The 23225-nt window shown below is 40.4% G+C and overlaps 2 protein-coding genes across 2 annotated transcripts; both read left to right on the plus strand.

Moving 5' to 3' along the window:
- The first annotated feature begins 11542 nt into the window (after positions 1-11542).
- Positions 11543-13031, plus strand: LOC133030895 (stress response protein nst1-like). Its single transcript, XM_061103877.1, has 2 exons — positions 11543-11777; positions 11873-13031. The coding sequence occupies exons 1-2, from the start codon at positions 11664-11666 to the stop codon at positions 12566-12568; spliced, it is 810 nt and encodes a 269-aa protein (XP_060959860.1). The 5' UTR covers positions 11543-11663; the 3' UTR covers positions 12569-13031.
- A 7388-nt stretch (positions 13032-20419) lies between these two features.
- LOC133030900 (9-cis-epoxycarotenoid dioxygenase NCED6, chloroplastic) lies at positions 20420-22454 on the plus strand. Its single transcript, XM_061103889.1, has one exon. The coding sequence runs from the start codon at positions 20575-20577 to the stop codon at positions 22375-22377; it is 1803 nt and encodes a 600-aa protein (XP_060959872.1). The 5' UTR covers positions 20420-20574; the 3' UTR covers positions 22378-22454.
- Positions 22455-23225: the final 771 nt, after the last annotated feature.

The raw sequence follows: 23225 nt of genomic DNA on the forward strand, positions 1-23225 counted from the left end.
TACTCTTATGAATATCACCTATTATTTTTTCAATTTCCCTTGGGCTATATAGTAGTAGTTTTGGATAGAAGAAGATGATGTAACTATAATAAAAACAAAACAGAATTCTACGTACCTGAAATAAATTAAAATAAATTTTATTTTATTTAAACATGTCATTACATCACATGTTCATATCACAAAAAAAACATCATATAAATACTATGTCAAAATCAATTCCTCATCTTCTATGACATTAATTTCATTTTTTTATTAGATTTCTTACGATGCCTAGCTACAATTTCTTGGGTAGTGTCTAGACTTTTCACACACAAAGAGTAATTAATAGTCTTCAAATTGAATGTTTTTTTTTACCTAAATATTTTTCACTACTTTTATTATTGTTGTTGCTTTTGTGATGCTTGTTTATTCTTTCACATTTTCCTTATCTTTCAATCTGGATTCCTCTTCAATTTGGATATATTTTTGGATCTCTTCCTAAAGCCCTTCTAAGTTAATGGTAACTTTGCCACAATTACACCAACTTGAAATGCTTTAAAAAGCTAAGAATCTTTAACTTGTTCACAATGATTTGTAACTTATGGATTTGAAGAAGAAGATTTTTATAAAATCACTAAAATAAAATTCAAAATAATAAGAAATTAAAAAATTTCTTGTACTTTCCCCCTCGTCTTGTATTTTGCTTCCAAATTAAGCATCCCAAATCTCCTTCGCGAATTTGGTATCAATGTAGATATCATTTAACCTATCGGACAATATTGTGGACATTGTTCCATATAGAATAAATGGTAGAGAATTGAGTCATATATAAGAACATGAGCTACTCCACTCATTGCCAATTAGTTTTGAGATGGAACCCTATGATTCTCAATATGGTATCAGAGCCATATCACTTGCCCCTTGCAGGCAAGTGATCCTATTCATTCTGCACTTATAGTGACCATGTCCACTTTGATACAGTTTAAGATTGATAAGCAAAAAATAACTATCATCTTGAGGGGGAATATTGTGGACATTGTCCTACATAAAATAGATAGTAGAGAATTGAGTCATATATAAGAACATGAGCTACTCCACTTATTGCCAATTGGTTTTGAGATGGAACCCCATGATTCTCAACAAACAAGGTATTGAGAATATGACCTCTACATAGGAGATTGTTCTCTTTTCTCTTCTTTCTCTTCTCTACCATCTCAGGAGTATCTTTCTCGGTTGGAGTGAGTAAGACTCCAAAGTAGACTCAAGAATATTATAAGCTATCTTAGTGTAGTTAAGAGAAACCTCACCTTATCTTGCCACCTAATAAAGTTAGATCCATCAAACTTGAAGTATATATTAATTAATCCCGACCCTAACTCGTAAAATGTAACGTATATTATATTTCGTGTAAAGTCATGATGTCAACCTATTTTCGACTCGCACTTAATAATTTCGACTCTAACCTATAAAATTCATGTTTGATCTATTTTATTGCTAAAGCTTTAAGTTATTTATTTTTTATTTTTTGTCATTTAATTAAATATATATACAAGACTGTAACTAATTACATCAGCTTCTAAATTGAAGAATCTGTCCATATACGAAATATCACCTTTTTTTTTTTTTTTTTTTTTTTCATTTTCCCTTTTGGCCTATAGTTAATAATAGTTTTGGATAGAAAAAGATGATGTAATTAACTATAATAAAAACAAAATAGAATTCTAGGTACTTAAAATAAATTAATTTATGTATATATTATGGTCACGTGGGCTTTAAATCCTTTGTAAAGAAGTAAGTCCTATAATAATGTACGTATAACTTCTAATTATGGGGCACGTGTTATATATAATTGGAAAATTTTGTAAATTTTAAAATAGGTCAAACACTTTAATATTGAAAACTAAGCACGAGACAATAAATTATTTTAGTTTGACTCATCTTTTTAACCATATTAAAATTTGGTAAGATGTAATTAAGGTAAATGAGATTTTATTTCAAAATTAATTAATAATGTTAATTATATGGTTAATTTTATTGACTTATTTATTAAGTATGGCGGTATCAATGGAGTTGAAATTGATAAAGAAAGTATGTTATTTTAAATTGATCATATGTTGAAAATAATTTCTTACCACACTATTGGATTTATTGATCATGCCAATTTAGTATTTTAATATTTGTGATTATGAATGTCTTTTGTTGATTTAAAAACAATATGATTGTCATAGTTTAATATCAAATGTTAAATTGGACTGGTATATTAAGTAACTATCAAAGAACTATCTCATTTTTAAAGTGACCACAAATATTATTTTCCTTGTTCAACTCATGAGTGGTTTTCAACCAAAACTATAATGTATATGTATTAATTGAAATTAATGTAGCCAAGTGAAAGAGAATGTTAGACTTTTTATTTGGGCTCACATTAATTTTTATTAATTTTATTAAAATTTAGATTGATTGGATAGGTTTTTTGTTATGTCATGTTGGTGATCAATAGTTAGTTAACATATCTCTGTGTATAAAATTTAATTGAAAGTGGACTTTTGATGAGCATTTCTACTCCAACTAGGGTTATGTAGTTAAGTTCTCTTCCTAACGCTATAAATACATATTCTCATCATACAATTGTATACTTCTGATAATCAAATAAATAAAATTACATGCTTTTGATTAGAGACCTAATAAGGAGGAAGACTTAGTTGATAGTATTATACTATCAAATTATTATAATAACTAAATACCTAATTATTTTCTATTATTATTATATTTTATATTATATACAAAATTTCTATCTTAGACCTAATACATTTTTTAATAACTTTTTTAACAATTGATCATTTTCAAAAAGTTCCAACAATACATTTACCAAAAACCATATATAGAATATATATTTATAGAAGATATATATAAATATTATAAATAATTATATGAGAACGAAAAATCAGAGAGAATAAGAAGAAGAAATTAATGGGGGTGGTATTGATTAATATTATTATACAAAATTTTTGATGATTAAAAATACACAAATTAAAATGATATCATCATATCTGGCTACATTGTTTCTATTGTTAAGAAAGTTTTAGTGATATCATTCTTGATAATTATCATCATCAAGAATAATTAATAATTAATAACCATTTTAGTTAATATACCAATAATTCTCCTTCTAATTTCTTCTTCTTCTTCCTACCTAATTTTTGCTTCCATGGATAACAAATATCAAAATCCTTGGTTAATTCATCATACATACAAGGCGCGATGTGGTTTATTTTCCAATCATAGTGCTTGCACTTGTCACAATTTTGTTCATCTCTTTCGCTTTCATATATGTTGAAAAAATGATCCTTACTACCGCGCCATCTCATACCACAAAAATAAAGAGTATTACCAAAAAAACTCGGATAAAATACTATCTCGTATGTCATATTAAAAGGGATGATATGGATTCCCAGATCATCGTTCTTTGACCTACAATGAACAGCCAAATCAGTTAGATCTGGTCTTAAATTGTTAGTTATCGATACATGTGTTTTTGGACGAAATGACCAATCCCCTCTCACTTCTATGAAGAATAAAAAAAACACAAACAGTGTTAAATGGAGTTTTCTCATATTTTTTTTTTAATTTCTTTGTCTTATTATTAATTAGGGTTTATATATATATGTTTGTGTATTTATAGAGTTGTTATGGATATTAAGTTATTAATTAGGTGCAAACTAATTGCCATAATACATACTATATTTATCTTTGAAATATTCAATTTATGTATAGTATTAATTATGTTAATTAATTTTGTTAACTTGTTATAATTATGTGGAGTAGGGTTTAAATATTTTGTTTATTAACGATATGTATTGATCAGTACATTATATAGTTAAATGTCTTCTTATTAATAAAATCTCTTTGTTATTAGTAATAAGTAACAAATTAAATCATTAATTGAACGGAATGCACCCTAATTATAGTACTTTATTTAAAACTATATGTTTTGCATTGTTTATTTTATTATTTTTTAAGGGCTTGTATATATGATCTAATTTAATATATAAAGGGAAATTTGATTTTCTATACTTACATATACCTAATATTTTATCCCTAAACTAATACATATTACCATTGAAAATATATGACAACTTTATCTAAAACCCAAAAATACCCCTCTCAAATTTCCCATACTTTATTTTAGTGCAAAAACATAAAAAAAAAATTGGTAGTCCGATGGGGTCCGATGGTCACGTGATGCTACTTTTGTATGTACAAAAACATAAAAAAAAAAAAAAATTGGTAGCAGATCTAGTCCGATGGTGGTCCGATGGTCACCATGGTGCTATTTTTTTTTTTATGTATAAAAACATAAAAAAAAAATTGGTAGCAGATATGGTCCGATGGGTGGTCTGATGGTGTAAATGGGGATGATGTAAATGGAGGGTATTTTAGGGATATCATAAAAGTTGTCATATCCTACAAATATTAATTATTATTTGTTTAGGAAATTTTTTTTTAACCAAATGTAAGCATAAAAAATCAAATTTCCCTATATAAATTCATAAAAATATATTATATTATATACTTATTTGAACAAGCTAGAGGCGGTTTGGGGTTAGCTCGAGATCATCTTGGTACTATGTTAGAAGCTTTCAAGAAGGGAAAGATTGGTTGTACATGTCCAATCCGAAATTGTTGAGATCATAGGCATCAAAGAAGCTTTGAGTTGGATTGCAACTCATTCCTGAGACAATGTCGTGTTGGAAACTAATAGCTTGGTGTGTGTACAAGTTGTTCAAAGCAATGTTTTTATGTCCTCATAGTTTGGTCTTCTGGTTCAAGATGTTAGAAATTTACTTTTGGTTTTATCTTTAGTTGATTGTGTTTTGTAAAACGATCTGCAAATAAGTTGACTCTTTGTTTGGTAAGAGACTCTTGTTTCTCTACAGGGAGCTTCAGTTGGAAGATTGTTCCTCTGAAGTGCTTTCTATTGTTTTGAACGAATTTATTAATTAATAAATTTTATGATTTTTTTACTCAAAAAAATACTATTGTATTATTATATGGAGAATTTTTAAAAATATATATTTTTTATATATTTTATTTATAATTTTACGACCTAAATTTTTTTATTTAAAAAATACATTTGTAAAATTTTAAAATTATAAAAATATATTTTTCTCAGCAAAAGGTATAAACAAATAGCTAAAAAATAAAGAGAGACTATAAATCAATTATAAATTAAACTATAATAAAACAACCAAAATAACATGCTCATACAACTATAAATAAAATATAAAACAACCGAAAAATTGTTTATTATTTTTATAAATAAAAAAGTTCATAGAGATTTATACATCAAACCTCGATAGAGATTTATAATTTTTGGCTATGAGTGAAATTTGTATTCATTACGATCCTAAAATTAATATAACCAACTTATTAGATAAAATCTAAGGATTTAAATTTTAAATTCAACTATACTATTTCCTTATTTGCCTCTTAAAATATAACTTAAAAAATCACTAACCACACCTATCACACACTCTCACGTTTAGCCTCTTAATATATATCATCAGTTATCATAATGTTAACTATTTATAAATACATATATATTATAAATCCTATACATTAGCTATACATATATATATCTATATTCCTATTATATATAACAATCTTATTATCAAATTATACAATTATTCACTAAGGGCTCGTTTGGAACGCCGTATTAGGTCGTATTGTATTGTATTGTATTATATTGAATTGGATTATATATCATATTTTTATATAATACTATGTTAAACTTTAATTTATACTAAAATATTATATATTTAGGTGTCCATAAAAGTTAATACCACATATAGTTTTACATAAAAATATTACATAAAATACAATTCAATATAATACAATACAATAATACGACCTAATACGACGTTCCAAACGAGCCCTAATAAATTATTCCCTAATACAATTAATATTAACTAATATTTAATCTAACTATCAAAATCTCTAAATACCAAAACATAATTATACTTAGCAAATAACAATAATATATATCCCATTTAGTACAACAATAAAATATTATATAACATACAATAATACCAAATAATAATATATTTATACTGATATTACATATCTATTATAAAAGTTAGAATTTTTGACGGCTAAACTCTTTCAACTATTGTTTTACTTGTATTTAATCCTTAAAGCTCAAATTTTGATGGTAAAACTCTCTAAATTAATTACTGAACCAATAGCAAATTTAGGGCCCGTTTGACACAATTTTTGGAAAAGTTAAAAGCTACTTTTTGAAAAAGTTGTGATTAAAATATGTTTGGTAAACAGTCAAAAAACTATTTTTTGAAGAATTTTTGGAGAAGCTACAACTAAAAGCTAAAGCTGCTCCAACACAACTTTTAGAAAAAGCTGTTTTGATTAAGAGACTATAATAATTTTTTTGTACTAAAATCATATTTACTTATTTATTATATATTAAAAAATATATTCAAAATAAATTAATTATAATAAAATAAATAATTATTAAATCTCTTATTTTTTTTTCAAAAAAATAATTTATATTTTATTTAATATTAATAAATAACATCAACTTAAAATTTTCTTATATACTTGAGTTTCTAATCTTTTTTAGATTTAATGAAACATAATAAAAATACTACTAATTATTTTTATCAAATGCATATAAATTTATATTTGAAAAAAAAATAAAAATATATAGAAAATATAACATTATATAAAATAAATTTTTACATATTTGTGATTATAATAAAATGGGTAAATAGTGGCATAAGTACCCAAAGTTTTATGTTTGTAAGCGGCATAAACCCAATGTTTATTTTTAGCGGCATAAGTACCCAATGTTTGCAAAACTATAATTTTTCTTTAATTTTGTCAGTACAGACTCTGATATTGTCTTAAACAGGGCACATATAAAGCCTAAATTTTTGATCATCGGGTCTAGATAGAAATATATAGTATCAGTTACTCCTAAATGTTCTTTTAATAAATTCAAAACAGAGTCTCTACTGACAAAATTGGAAAAAAATTACATTTCTACAAACATTGGGTACTTATGCCACTAAAAATAAGCATTGAGTTTATGCCGCTCACAAACATAAAACTTTGGGTACTTATGCTGCTATTTACCCTAATAAAATAGATTATAACATTATCATTATCAATATAATACATCTTAACAAACTCACAATACTTTAAAATTTATAATTTACCAAACACTCAACTCAGTTTTTTTTCACACTTCTGTTGCACCTGCTTTTTCTCACAGCACAGCTACAACTGTTTTTTCCCACAGCATAGCTGTGCCAAACTGGCCCTTAAGGTGTCATCAGGTTAACTGCCATCATAGATTGTGTATGTGTTTACTCTTGTACACGTAACACATTTATATTGCTACATCGAATATTATTATTTAAAATTTATTTTTAAATTAAATGAAATTATAAAAATAAAAAATAAAATATTTAAAAAATAAAAAAATATATTCTAAAATTTGAAATGTTTTTATATTTTTTAAATTATAATATTAGGTGTACCAATATAAACGTGTCACACGTATAAAAAAGTATACACATAAGGAGTTTATGCTGACAATTAATTGTGAAAAGTAGATTGTTGACCGAGATTTTCGGCAACTATTAAAATATAATTATAATAGGAGCTGTAAGAAAGTGAGATGAAGACTTTTTACGTGGTTGGGGCGTTAATGAGCCTTAGTCCACGAGCCACTGCTATTAATGGATATATTTAATACAGATTCTACACTTGAGAGAATGTTTTTCTCTTAAATACAGAGAATGTTCTTGGTGAGTTTTTTCTCTTCTTGCTCTGTTGCAAACCAAGATTCTCCGACCCCATTAAATGAGCTTTGAGGGGGTATTTATAGTGTTTTGGTGGGGTAATCCCTAGAATTGTTCTTACACATGTGTCTGTAAGTATCCATAAAGTTGGGCATTTCCGATGAATATACCATGGGTGATGCATGGTCAAATCCCTAGGTGCTGTAGGGTTTTTATAGAGAATGTCCTTTTTGTCTTATGATTGACGTGACTCTTCGCAGAGTAGCCGTCGCTAGACTTAAATGATCATTACTGTAGCGCTGCTGTTCGGGGGTTGTGCCGTCAGACTTTATTGCGTGTTACAGTCCCAACACGCTTCCTCCCATGCAGCATTAAATGCGACTTGATTTCTCGGGAGAGACCTGACACATCCCGGAGGGCCTTCACGCTATACTAGCTTCCAGGAGTAACTTGTACTCCGGGTGTCTCCTCCGGGACCCATGCTAATAGCGCTTCCTGGTGGCATAAAAAGACTTAGCAAATCTTTCCAAGTTATCTGATCCACGTGTCCCCTCTTGACTGGTCCACGTATTTTGGGCGAATTTTGGAGCAACATTTACCCCCAAGCCTTGTTTACTTAGTAAAAATAAACCAAGGCTTGTTCAAGTGTCTCCGGTTGACCCCTCGTTTCCCTAGCTCGAGCCTCGAGCGCGTGGGGGCAAATTAAATGATGTCATTTAATGCAGCAATATGCCTTTTTGCAGGAATGTTTCCAGCCGCCTCCTCGGTCTTCTGATACGACTTGGGGGCGCGTGGAGGTGTGTCTAATAATGGCATTAAATGCGGCGATTCACTTTTGCAGAGGTCGATTCGTTTCACGCCCCATGATTGATGCGGCGCATTGATGGTGTCAGACGGATACTCAAACGTTTCCACCGTCTTAATGGTAGATTGATCTGGTCCGTTGATCTTTTGGGAATTCGAATCGTGCGTTTCCCCCACCGTGCGATTGGTAGGTGAAGACGCCTGTTCCTCATGCACTTTTGCCTATAAAAGCCACCACCTTTCCTTCATTTCGGCTACTTTCCATTCCTTGCCATTTCTGCTTTAACACTTAAACACTTCTTTTAATTTTCCAGTGTTCGATTTTGCCAGTGCTTCTCAACTCTCACTCAACCACACTCGGTACCCCCAGTTCAACAATCGACTGTAAGTTTCTTGCATCTTTAGATAATAACATGCTTACATTTACTTCGTTTGTTTTCTGGGTTCGCACTTAGAGGCTTTTGGGTGTGTGAGTGTTTAAAGTCTTCGAGCTCTGCTTTATGTTTACTGTGTTAGTTGTAGAGTCGCCATTGTCATGCCTCTGTTGTAGGCATACAACTTTGTTTGAAGAAGGCCATGGGTTCTTCGTTTAACAATTGCTTAGGGCATAGGAAGGCTTTTCTCTTTTCTTTTCCTTTTTGCAAAACCACTTTTCTGCGATTTTACTGCACCCGACACTTGTTCAGGGATTCTCTCCAGAGTTTCCCAGGTGACACGTGTCCGGAGGGGGCCTCTTTCCAGCGGTTAGGGGACCCCCACTCCCTTTTTCCTGATTTAGGGTTTGGTATGGGGCCTAACTGCTGGGTTTTTTTCTTTTTGTTTTTCCAGAACATAAAATGTACGCACGGCTCGAAATCTTCGAAGAAGAAAGGGAAAAACATAGCCACCCCTGGAGGAGGTTTCTGCGGGACCCGTTGCCCGGGAGGGGTACAAGTCCCGCGCAACCGGCCGGGGAAGCGGCCGAGCTTCGATCGACCCTGACTTGCCCTCACCAGCTGGAGAACATTATTAATGTGGCTGGGATCAAACCCTCTACCTCAGGGACCTTCCACCGGCCTCCTCGTGACTCGGAGACGCCTAATCACAACTATGACGGCTTCGGGGCTTGGAGTCAGACCCATTTGATGGCCGGTGCCATGCTCCCGCTCCAAGATTACTTTGTGAATTTTCTTGTATTTGTCGGCCTTGCGCCATACCAACTTATTCCTCGAAGCTTACCGCTTTGCTCTCGGGCTTATTTATTTTTACACGCCCGCGCCGGGGGTCTCCCGGCCGGCGGAAATTTTATATTTTTATGAACTTGTATCCGTCCCCAAGAAAGGGGACAAACTTAAGGATGGTTTTTATGGGTTCGGATCCACCACCGCTAACGAGGGGATGGTTCCATATAATAGGCGAGACTCATGTTAAGGAGTACCGCCACCGATTTTTCTTCTCGTCGGGTTCGGGGCCGTGGACCACCGGAGCTTCTCACGGAGTGGGTGCGGATCCCACCTTACCGGCGGACGCTCCCCACTCGGGCTTTCCTTCGAAGGGCCCAAGCCTTCGCCTCCTACGATCATGCCGATCTTGATGTCGGGGGCCTGGTCACCACGGAGAATTGCAGGAAGGCTAAACTTATCCTTTCTCATCAATCCGTGGATGACTCCAACCTCTCAAAGGTCATCTGCCCCAATGTGAGGGCGCCGGTTGCGGAGAAGGCCTTCGGGATGAGCTCATTGCTACGGCAGGAGAAGAAGTACCAAGATTATCTCTACGGAAGGCCCAGGGAGAAGGCGTATTCTAAGGCCCAGGCCTACGGGAGAGGGCTTCGCGTGGGGAGTCCGGTGGTGCGAAGGAGCCAAGCCATTGGCGGGAAGTCCGAAGCTAAATTTTTTGACAAGATACTTCGAAGAGATTGGGGGTCCTTGGCCGGGAGGCCCCTTCGTCTTGAAGGTTCTTCGAGAACCGAGACTTCCGGCCTCGGCCTTCGGCCCCGAACCAAACTCGGGTGCTCCGTGCTAGCACTTCCGGTGCGGTGGTAAGTCTCCCTTGATAATTCGCTATGTTCCTTCCGTTGATGAATATACCGGTCATAGGCCCATAGGGTTTGACGAGCGTCTCCGTAGGTTTAAGATGCCGTCGACCGGTGGGGGGATCATTTGAAGGAATTTTATTTTACGAACTTAGGAGATTACCTAGGTCGGTCCCGGATGGGCTCTCGGCCCTCCGAACCTATTCCCTTAGGTCCGTCGGCTTACATAGCGTCCGGTGGTTTCGGCCCTCGGACGGTTATCTTGGAGATGATGCCCGGCATTAAAGTTCGGGACTTTGCTAGGGCCGAATTAGGAAGTTCGGGTAGGAGTAGTTTATTTGTCGCACCTTTTATAAGCGGTTCTCACGAACTTCTAACACTTGCTTATTTTATTGGAACAGGTACCTCCATGGATGCCATCCTGGAACGGCTTGCGGGGTTCATACTCCCGTGGCTCCTCGGCTTTCACCCCCTCTCCCCGGCTCCTTCCTTGAAGGTTCCTTCCGCGCTCCCCGAAACCATTGACTTAGTGGACGACGAGGAGGTGCTTCCGGGAGAAGGCCAAGGGAAAGGGTGGGACTTCTCGGAGGAAGCCGCCGAGGGTACTGGAGAGCCTCGAGCCCTTCCAGTGGTAGCAGAGGAGGACGAGGAGGAGCCTGAAGTGGCTTTGATTCGCAAGCGTAAGGGCAAGATGATTGCCCAGGACGAGCCGAAGAGGCCTCGGAGGGCCGACACTCCTGCTCATGGCCTAGACGGCGGGGTTTCCCCGATGGAGGAAAATCCTGCTCCTCCTCACATTGATCTTACCCCGATTCCGGGGATGAGGTGAGGCAGAGCTTCGCATAGCCAAACACAACTACGCTATGGACGAGTACTCCCGGGGGTATGCCGAGGTGGAGGCCATTAGGAGGATTACGCGAGCCGAGGTTGAGGCGAGCATCAACCATCCGGACTATCATGATCCGTGGAACCTCAACCTGGACCCTTTAACGGACTGGTTCCGTCCCCTCCTAGGGCCCACTTTGGCTCCCTTTGCCGCGGAAATGACCGGTGAGTTCGCTTCTCAGCTTACACGCTGCGCGCCCAAGCGGTTTGCCACTTGTGCCTCCTTGAACTCTATCTTCCAGGTCCAGGACCTCAGCCATTCCCTCACAGTAGTAAGTACTTTGCAATTTTTTGCGTTTCCTTTTTGTTGTTTGTATTTTGTTTTCTTCCTTTGAGAAATTTTTCCTTATACCTCGTTATGGTTCAGCTTGCTGCTGAGGCTGGTCGCCTCTCCAGGAACATCATAAACCATGGCTTCGCTCTGTCCGACTTTGGGGACATGAACGACGTCAGGAAGGTCCTCCAAGACCTCACAGCGGAGAGGCAGATCTACCAGGAGGCGGCCGAGCGCCAGGAGGCAGCGGCCAAGGCCAAGGAAGAGAAGGCTAAGGCCAAGGAAGAGGAGGCCACCCGGAGGGAGGCTCAGGCGGAGGCCATGATCCAGGCCGAGGCCCAGCGGAGAGGCAGGATGGAGGCCCATCATCAGGAGGAACTAAGGGCTCAAACCGAGGCTGCCGAGAAGGCCAGGCGAGATGTTCGGGAGGCCAGGGAGGCTTTGGATGAAATGGCCGCCAAGGTGAGGTCTCTAGAGGAGACTCACCAGTCGGATATCGAATCCAAGGCCGCTCTAGCTGCGGAGTTGAAGGAGCTTCGGGACTACAAAGATCAGTCTACCAGGAAGGCCAAGAGGGCCGAGCTCCTTTCTCCTGTCTCCTGCGCCCGGTGCCCGAAGCGCTTTGATGATGGTGTCTACATGGCTTGGGCCACTAACGATCAGAGTATCAAGCTCACTTTTTATCCCAAACCCGAGGACATGATTGCCAAATTTCGGGAAAAGAAGAAGAGGCTTGACGCTGAGCTTGAGGCACGGATTGGACCTCGTCTTCCACCGCGGGCTGACTGAGCTGCCGTATTATTGACCCAGATTCTACCCGTTCTTCTTATAACTTTTTTTTTTTTTGTTTGTACATATTTGCTGCTGCCTTAGAACAATTTACACATAGGCGGCAGCTTTTATTTGAAGGGGAGACAATTATATCTTAAGGCCTGTCCCCGGGCCATTTATATGTGTATGACCTGCCCTTTGGGCTAGGATATTTTTATATATGCGATCTTTATTTGTCACACTTATATATTTCAACCTGTCCTTTGGCTCAGGGTTTTTATACTTACGCTCTTTATTTTTTGCGCATATTTTTTGACCTGCCCTTTGGGTCAGGATATTTTACTTAGATAGATTGACCTGCCCTTTGGGTCAGGATATTTTTTTTTTTAGATTGACCTGCCCTTTGGGTCAGGATATTTTACTTAGTTTGTTTTTGTTTGTCCGTGCGGTATACCCTAGTACCCCCCTGAGTGGCATAGAAACTTTGTTTTTAAGGCACTCGGTTTATTTAATATAGAGGAGGCATACATTTGGACGGTACAAACCCTTTGAACAAAATCTAAGTTTAATTCGCTATTGGTAATATTTTCTGAGGTGATCGGCATTCCAGGCTCTTGGGACAGTAGTTCCGTCCATTCTTTTCAGTTTGTAAGTGCCAGAACCGATTTCGTCCTCGATTTCATATGGTCCTTCCCAATTTGGTCCAAGTACCCCCACTCCGGGTTCTTGGGTGGCTGGGAAAACCCTTCTTAGGACCATATCCCCAATAGCGAATTTTCTATTTTTAACCTTGGAGTTAAAATACTTGGTCACCTTCTTTTGATAAGCGGCCATCCGTATTTGGGACTCATCCGGAGTTCTTCGACTTGATCCGCAGCTTCTTGGAGCGGGGCACGATTGGTGGCGGATCATAAGTCGTCCTCCCGTGGGACGGGAATAATGTTTCTACGGGACCATTGCTTCACAACCGTACGCCATTGAGAACGGCGAGTGACCGGTTGTGGTTGGGGGTCGTCCGGTAGGCCCACAATACCCTTGGCAATTCTTCGGGCCGGTTATTTTTACGGACGGCGGCTTCTTTTTCAAGGTGACCTTTAGGATTTTATCGATCGCTTCCGCCTGGCCGTTTGTTTGAGGCCGGGCTACCGCGGAGAAGCTTTTTACCACTCCGTGTTGGTTGCAAAAGTCAGTAAATTCCTCGCAATCAAATTGCTTTCCATTGTCTGAGACTATCTTGTGAGGCAAGCCGTATCGACACACTATGTTTTTGATAACAAAGTCCAACGCCTTCTTAGCAGTTATTGTCTTCATAGGCTCGGCCTACGTCCACTTGGTGAAGTAGTCCACTGCTACTATTGCATACTTTACCCCTCCTTTTCCCGTAGGTAGAGACCCGATGAGATCTATTCCCCAGACCGCGAAGGGCCAGGGGCTGGTCATCAAAGTGATCTCATTTGGAGGAGCTCTCGGTATGTTCGCGTACCTTTGGCACGAGTCACACTTTTGGACATAGTCTATACAATCTTTTTTCATTGTTGGCCAGAAGTATCCCTGCCTCAATATTTTCTTTGAGAGGCTGGGTCCTCCCGTATGGTCTCCACAGAACCCTTCATGGACCTCCAGCATGATTTGTCTAGCTTCAGGGTCCGATACACACCTTAAATAAGGCATGCTGAGTCCTCTCCGGTAGAGAATTTGATCCATCATTACATAACGATGAGCTCGATGCGAATCTTTCGGGACAGTGCCCTCTCTTGGGGCAACTCACCTGTGGTTATGTACTTTATGATGGGGACCATCCAGCTGGGTTCTTGCCCAACCGTTTGTGTGGTCTCTTTTATTTTGATGCTTGGCTCTGCCAAGCGTTCCACTGGTACTACCCCCAGCTCTTCGATTTCGCTGTCTGAGGCTAACTTAGCCAGACAGTCTGCGTGAGCGTTCTTTTCTCGGGGGATTCTTTCTATTTTATAGTCCGTGAACTCGTGGAGCAGTTCTCGGACTATTGTTACGTACGCGGCCATCCTTTCGCCGCGAGTTTGGTATTCTCCGGAAACTTGGTTTACGACCAGCTGAGAATCGCTGTAGACTTCCACCCTCTTGGCTCCTACAGCTTTGGCCAATTTTAGCCCTGCTATCAGGGCCTCATATTCTGCTTCATTGTTCGAAGCTGTGAAGTTGAACCGGAGTGCTGCCTGGAGCCGCAACCCAGTAGGTGATATCATAGCCACTCCGGCTCCTGAACCATTCTCATTAGAAGCTCCATCCACAAATACTCTCCAAGTGGGGATGGGTGGCTCCGGTGTATTGGGCATTGCCTCGGCTTCATTACATTCGGTGATGAAGTCCGCCAAGGCTTGGCCTTTTATGGAAATCCGGGCACATAATGTAAGTCGAACCGACTCGGCTCCATTGCCCACTTGAGGAGTCTTCGGATGCTTCGAACACGGAGAACTTGCCGGAGTGGATGATTGGTCAAAATTCTGATCGGAAGGGCTTGGAAGTATGGTCTCAACTTCCTTGATGCCATCAGGAGGCAGAATACTAATTTTTCAATAACCGGGTACCTTGTCTCGGCACCTACCATGCGTTTACTAACGTAGTACACGGGGTGCTGAATTTTTTCTTCCTCCTGGGACCGGTGCGACGATCGACCGCATGCTCGGAGACGGCCAAGTAAAGGAACAAGTCTTCTCCAAGGACGGGTTTTGATAAGATAGGAGGTTTGGCCATGTGGTCTTTTAACCTTTTGAATGCCTCCTCGCATTCATCTGTCCATTCGAACTTTTGGCATTTCTTCAGTATGTTGAAGAAGGGTATGCACTTGTCCGTGGACCGTGAGATAAAGCGGCTCAGTGCGGCTACCTTTCGTCAAACTTTGCACGTCCTTATGTTTCTTGGGGGATGGCATGTCCGGGAGAGCTCGGATTTTCTCCGGGTTCGCCTCGATCCCCCTTTGGCTGACTATGAAGCCCAGGAATTTTCCCGACTTGACCCCGAAGGTGCATTATTTTTGGAGTGAGTTTCATGCCGTATCTCCGGACGACTTCGAAACAGTCCTCTAAGTCGCTTGCATGGCTGTTGCATGCTTTGGATTTGACGAGCATGTCGTCTACATATACTTCCATGTTTCGTCCCAGGAGGCTTTTAAACATCCGGTTAACCATTCTTTGATAGGTTGCTCCGGCGTTTTTCAGTCCGAAAGGCATGACTAGGTGACTAGGTAACGGTATACCCCCTTATCGGTCCCGAAGCTAGTGCACTCACAGTCCGCCGTATGCATTTTTATTTGGTTGTACCCGGCATAGGCATCCATGAAAGACAAGCGGCTTAAATCCGGACGTGGCGTCCACCATCCGGTCGATCTGGGCGGCGGAAAGCGGTCCTTTGGGCGGGCTTTGTTTAGATCCGTGAAATCTATACAAACCCGCCAAGTCCCGTTTGGCTTGGGCACCGGGACCGGATTGGCCGGCCATTCGGATAGTATACGTCGCGGATCATGCTATTGGACAAAAGTTTATCCACCTCTTTCTCTAAGGCCTCGGCTTTCACCGAGTCGAGCGGGCGTCTCTTTTCTTTGTACGGGGGCATGTCTGGGTTGACATTGAGTACATGGGTGATGACATGAGGGCTGATGCCGATCATGTCTTCTTGGCGCCATGCAAAAATGTCGATGGCGCCCTTCAGTGTTTTTATTATTTTATCTTTTTCCTCCGGATCTAGGCTTCTCCCTATCCGGAGTACTTTGGTGGAGTCGTCGTCGCACACTGGTATTTCTTCGACGTCCTCCATTGGTTCTACGACCCTTTCGGATCCTATGCGAGGATCCGGCTCGTCTTCTTCGGCCTTCTCTATCTCGGGGGCCCGGACCATGAGTGCTTGGCAAGTGGGTGGCAACATTGTAACATTGCACGGCCTCTCCTTGATTTCCCCTCACCGTTCCGACTCGGCTTCTGGGTAGGGAATTTTAGGCATAGGTGTCGGATTGAAGTTATTGCACCAAAGTCGACGAGGGCGGTCGGCCTAAGATTGCGTTGTAGGCCGTTGGACGATCTACCACCACGAAGGTGCAATACTTGAATGTGCTTTGGGGGTATCCGGGCACGGGGTAACCGGGAGCTGACTTTTCCCATCGGGATTAGCGTTGTCCCGTTAAACCCCGTGAGCCGCGATCCACTAGGAGAGAGGTCCGGTCGGTCGGCCAACCCTATCGCGGTGAAGGCTTCTTTGAAGAGCAAGTTCACGGAACTTCCATTGTCAATCAGGACCCTAGCCACCACTTTATTTGCGATGGGGGTCTCTATGACCAGCGGGTCGTGATGAGGAAAACGCACCGTCTTGGCGTCTTCTTCCGTGAACGTTATGGGTTGGTCCATTAGCCGAGGCCTTTGAGCTGGGAGTTGAGTGACCTCCCACACCTCACTGTGTCTTGCGGCCTCGGCATATCTCTTTCGCTCCTTTCGAGTGTTTCCTCCGATATGGGGACCTCCGGAGATCATGGCTACCGTCCGTTAGGCGGGGCGGTAGTCCGGGTATATGCCGGGTGTCACTGCGGAGCGCTCGGAGGCAATACTCTGCCGTACCCCCGGTGTTCCCGAAGGCATACCCCCTGCCACATGCCCCGGATTAAGGTGGGGCAACCTATTTTTGATCCACTCATAGAGGTGGCCCAAACGGATCAGATTCTCAATCTCATCTTTGAGATTTTTACACTCATTGGTCTTGTGGCCAATGTCGTTGTGGTATTCGCACCTTTTACTCGGATCTCTCCGGAGCCGTCTGTACAATGGCCGGGGTCTCCGGTAGTGCGTATTCCGCCTTGTGGCAAAATATACACGTTCCCGAGAGTCCGTGAGCTCTGTGTCTTGGGTGTATTGGGGTGTGTACCCCTTCTTTTGGCGCTTATCTCCGTTCGGGTGCCGCCACTTGGAAGACCTTTTGCTCCTCGACCCCCGGGTAGGGCCTCGTTAAGCTAGCGGTCGGGGCGGACTCGTGAAGGAGCCCGTCCATTCACCCCGGACGGGTTGCCGTAATGGGAAGATGCCGGGGGCAAAGCTTGGCCCTTGTTGTATCCGGGAGTAGCAGAAAACTGTATGCCACTTACCGGAGGGGTCGCGGTCGGGACAGTACCCGAGGGCGATACTCCTGGCATGTATCCCGCTATCCGGTGGGATAATAGCCTCCGTAAGCCACGATCCGGGCTTCTTCGAGGTTAATATATTTTTGGACTCGCTTCGGAAGTCCCGAAGGCTAGCCAGCCGCCTTCTTGCGTAATTCGTTCCGTGGCGGGAGTCCCGTGCGGATTCCTCGCTTGGAGAAGCGCAAGCCGTTGTCCGTCGTCGACCTTCTTGGTCTTCGAGGCTTCCTCTCGGAACCTCTTGATGTAATTCTTCAAGGTCTCGGTGGGCGGTTGCTTGATGTTGGTCGGGGCACTAACCTCCAAGTTGACCTTCTGGCGGCGACAAATTGTCTCCGGAAGTTGGTTTGGAGTTTGTTCCAACATCCTACCGATCCCGGTTCCAATTTCTTGAACCATTCCTCCGCCGATCCGCTCGAGTGAGGGGGAAGCATAAGCATTTGGCGTCATTGCCGACCCGCATGACTGTCATGACTCGGTTGAATCGTGACAAGTGATCACCGGGTCGGAGTTCCCGGTATATGCCGCCATTTCGGGCATTTTGAAGTTTTTAGGGAGCTCCGCCTCCGGGATATGTTTGGCACAAGGCTCCCGATCCTCACCGTCCGAGTCGGAATCATCTCCCTTCTGCCTCCGGGAGACTCGAGCAATCTCTTTTCGAAGTATGGCAAGTTACGCCATAATCCCTTCGTTTACGCACCCGAGGAGACTACGGCCGTATCTTTTTTGGTCGAGGTGATCCGGAGGTCACCTTGATTCCCATTGATTTGATTTCTCGGATCAATGGGTGGACATCTCCGTCCTCCTCTTCCTCTACCCCTCGGTTCTGGTGCACGGAAACGCTTTTCGGTCCCCTCGATCCCGAGGGCCAAGACTCCCTCTTTGGGGCTTGCCCTCCGCGGACCTTTCCCTTGTGGGAAATCCGAGCGGACCTTTCGCGGATCCTGCGCCTTTTCTTTCGACCGGGGGCGAAGTAGGGTTTTTTGTTTGGTTTTTCTCGGCGGGGTGCCTTATAGGGCTAGGTTCCACTGAGGCCTTTCTTCGGGAATTAGGCGAAGACGTCGGCGGCTCCCCGTCGAGTCCAGCGGCCATCGCCTTGGGATGCACGTGAATACCAGCTGCCTCCATGGCTTTCTGCATGGCTAGCATCACTTCATGCATTTTTTGATTTTGCACTTTCTGAGCTTCGATCTCAGCTTCATGATCGATAGCTTTTTGTCTGAGGAGCACCAGCTCTTGATAGCTTCCATCATCATAGGCATACTCGTCGAGGTGTTCCTCGTGGTTTTCCTCGGGAACTATTTCTTCTTCTTCCTCGGACTCCTCTGCTGCCCTTGAGGCTACATCTTCCTCATTGGGATCTTGAGCGTCTTCTAGAGGGCGAGGATGACGTCTAGCTCTTGTCTCCACCATTATCGTGAAGTTAAATGCTTGTTGTGAAGCAGCTTTCCTCAGCTCTCAATGAAAGCACCAAAATGTTGACCGAGATTTTCGGCAACTATTAAAATATAATTATAATAGGAGCTGTAAGAAAGTGAGATGAAGACTTTTTACGTGGTTGGGGCGTTAATGAGCCTTAGTCCACGAGCCACTGCTATTAATGGATATATTTAATACAGATTCTACACTTGAGAGAATGTTTTTCTCTTAAATACAGAGAATGTTCTTGGTGAGTTTTTTCTCTTCGCTTCCGTTGCAAACCAAGATTCTCCGACCCCATTAAATGAGCTTTGAGGGGGTATTTATAGTGTTTTGGTGGGGTAATCCCTAGAATTGTTCTTACACATGTGTCTGTAAGTATCCATAAAGTTGGGCATTTCCGATGAATATACCATGGGTGATGCATGGTCAAATCCCTAGGTGCTGTAGGATTTTTATGGAGAATGTCCTTTTTGTCTTATGATTGACGTGACTCTTCGCAGAGTAGCCGTCGCTAGACTTAAATGATCATTACTGTAGCGCTGCTGTTCGGGGGTTGTGCCGTCAGACTTTATTGCGTGTTACAGTCCCAACACGCTTCCTCCCATGCAGCATTAAATGCGACTTGATTTCTCGGGAGAGACCTGACACATCCCGGAGGGCCTTCACGCTATACTAGCTTCCAGGAGTAACTTGTACTCCGGGTGTCTCCTCCGGGACCCATGCTAATAGCGCTTCCTGGTGGCATAAAAAGACTTAGCAAATCTTTCCAAGTTATCTGATCCACGTGTCCCCTCTTGACTGGTCCACGTATTTTGGACGAATTTTGGAGCAACATAGATGATATCTTAAATTTACAAATAATAAAGTAGTTTAAAGTATTTTACCGTTAAAATTTGAGTTTAGATGGTTAAATACAAATAGATGTGATACTTGAAAGGATTTAACTATAACAAAACTATATATGCTTTAGATAGTGTCTTGTCCTTCTATTTTTAATGAACGGTTTCGTTAATAATGCCGCTGATTATATTATTTGCAACCCCTAAGTAAGAAAAACCAATTAAATTTTTATTTTAAAACATTAAAATTTATACAACTCTTAAATGTCAAGAGAGATCCTATGAAAGAAAAAGATCATTAGTGTAAAATGTAAATTGATAAGTGAAATAATCTTAGAGTTTGTGCATCAAAAATAGAATTATTTATCTATATTTCAATATATTGATATTTTTAATACAAATAATATATATTTTTTAGCACAATAAAATCAATAGTACCATGAATATACGTGTTGGTTTTCTGTGTATGATTTGCTGGCAACCTCCACTTATAAATGCTCTCCAATAAATAATAAATAATATATAATAAATATAAGATATTTTTCTATATATATATAGTCATATACTACAAACCAAAACCACTATACTTCTTCAACTTCTTCTTCTTCTTCTTCCCAAAATTCTCAGCCATGCAAAGCTCTAATTTGCACAGCTTTACTCCAAAACCCTTTTCTTATCATCAAAACCCAAACTTTTCACCTTTCATATCATCTAAAATCCTCATAAACCCTTCTAGAATTCTCCCCAAAAAAACAACCAAAACGCCACCGTTTCGAGCTCCAAAGCCCAAGCCCAAGCCCAAAACCCGACTTAACCCGGCCCATCATGACCTGAACCCCATTCAGAAGCTAGCAGCTTCGCTTCTTGACACTATAGAAACCTCACTAATAGCTCCAATGGAGAAAGCCCACAAATTACCCGAAACCGTTGACCCGACCGTTCAGTTATCCGGGAATTTCGCTCCGGTTCCGGAATTTCCGGTTCAGTCGGGTCTGGAAGTTACTGGTCAAATTCCTGAGTGCTTACGTGGCGTTTACTTAAGAAACGGGGCTAATCCTCTGTTTGCACCCTCAGGTGGTCATCACTTGTTTGATGGTGATGGTATGATACACGCCGTTAAGCTTGAAGCCGGTAACCGAGCCAGCTACAGTTGTAGGTACACGCGTACTAATCGGCTTAACCAAGAAGCCAAGCTGGGTCGGTCTGTTTTTCCTAAGCCGATTGGGGAGCTTCATGGACATTCTGGTTTGGCTCGGCTCGCTCTTTACTTGGCTCGAGCTGGTATCGGCTTAATCGATACTTCTAAAGGTAGCGGCGTGGCTAACGCTGGTCTTGTTTATTTTAACGGAAGGTTGTTGGCTATGTCCGAGGATGATCTTCCGTACCAAGTTAAGATCAACGGTGATGGTGATCTCGAGACGATTGGACGGTTCGATTTTGATGATCAGATTTGTTGTCCAATGATCGCGCATCCCAAGTTGGATCCCGTGACGGGTGAGTTACACGCGCTTAGCTACGACGTGGTTAAGAAACCGTACCTTAAGTACTTCAGGTTTGACACGTGTGGAAGAATGACACGTGAGATGGGAATAAAGTTGGATCAGCCTACGATGATACATGATTTTGCTATAACTAAAAACCACGTGGTTGTACCGGATCACCAGGTGGTTTTTAAATTATCCGAAATGATTCGGGGCGGGTCACCCGTTATCCACGACCCAAATAAATCGGCTCGGTTTGGTATTTTCCCTAAAACCGAAGTTTCCGGGTCGGGTATTCAGTGGGTTGACGTGGCAAATTGTTTTTGCTTTCATTTGTGGAATGCATGGGAGGAAATTTCTAGTAATGGTGAGAAAATTGTGGTTGTGATCGGGTCGTGTATGAACCCACCCGACTCGATTTTCAATGAAAATCGGGCCGAACCGATTAGGAGTGAATTAACCGAGATCCGACTCAATATGGTGACCCGAGAATCGAGTCAGCGGGTTATATTGCCAGGTGTCAACTTAGAAGCTGGGCAAGTGAATAGAGAGTTGTTAGGGCAAAAAACTAGGTATGTTTACTTGGCCATAGCGGAGCCTTGGCCGAGGTGTTCGGGTATCGCCAAGGTGGATTTGGAAACCGGTGATGTCAGCAGACACGTGTACGGGACGGGCCGATTTGGGGGCGAACCGTACTACGTGGCCGAAAAAAAAAGAATTAAAAATAATAATAATAATAATTATAATGATAATGATAATAATAACAATGATGACATAGATAATGGATACTTGGTGGGTTTTGTGAGGAATGAGAATGAAGAGAAATCAGAATTGGTGATTGTTAAGGCTTCGAATATGAAGGAAGTTGCTTCGGTGAAATTACCATCTAGGGTTCCTTATGGTTTTCATGGAACATTTGTGAGTGACCAAGATTTACTTGAACAGGTTTAATTAAAATATGTATATGTACATATGATCATATATAATGTAACATAATATTTAGTTTGACCCCTAAAAGATTAGGTGTAATTAAGATGTAATTCAAAATAATAATAATAATATATTTTGGTAAATATTGCCTCACTACAACAATTAGCGGTAATTTTTAATCATAATATATTATTTAAATATAAGTTGTCACTAATTTATTATGGCTAAATGTGAGTTTTAGTTTTTTATTTATTTGTGACTATAACATACTATTTAAATATAATTTGTCACTAATTTAGTTTTAGTCGCAATAAATATTGTAACTAAAAATACATTTAGTCACAACAAATTGTGATATTTGTGATTAATACTTTTTCACATGCAGATTTTGGTCCCTTATGTTGACGCAAGAAACTTTAGTCCACAAATTGATATAATTGTGGTGTTGAAGCTTACAACAATGACGAAACACTCTCTCCATCAATAATGTTTTTGTTTGAGAATTGAAAAGGATGATTCTTTACAATATTTGAGATAGACTAGTTTAATATCGTGTCGAGATAAAACCTATCTAGTACCAACTGAGGCATAATTACCTCAAAATCAACATGGATTATGTTTAACCCAATTCAAGCTAAGATAGGTTATGTCCCAAGAATGTTAAACGAAGAACATATCAGAGATCACTGTCGAGATAAGATAAAAATGGAATCAAGTCGAAATAAATTTTTGGACCCTTAGGAAACAAAACTAGGACAAATAAAACAAAATTAATCCAAAAGAGATAACCATAACACAATGCATTAAAGAATGACATCGCAATCATACATGCAACGAACACGTAGAATATAAATGGAGCAAGATCGTTC

Source organism: Cannabis sativa, chromosome 9 (genome assembly GCF_029168945.1).
Source record: "Cannabis sativa cultivar Pink pepper isolate KNU-18-1 chromosome 9, ASM2916894v1, whole genome shotgun sequence".
Lineage (NCBI taxonomy): Eukaryota > Viridiplantae > Streptophyta > Magnoliopsida > Rosales > Cannabaceae > Cannabis > Cannabis sativa.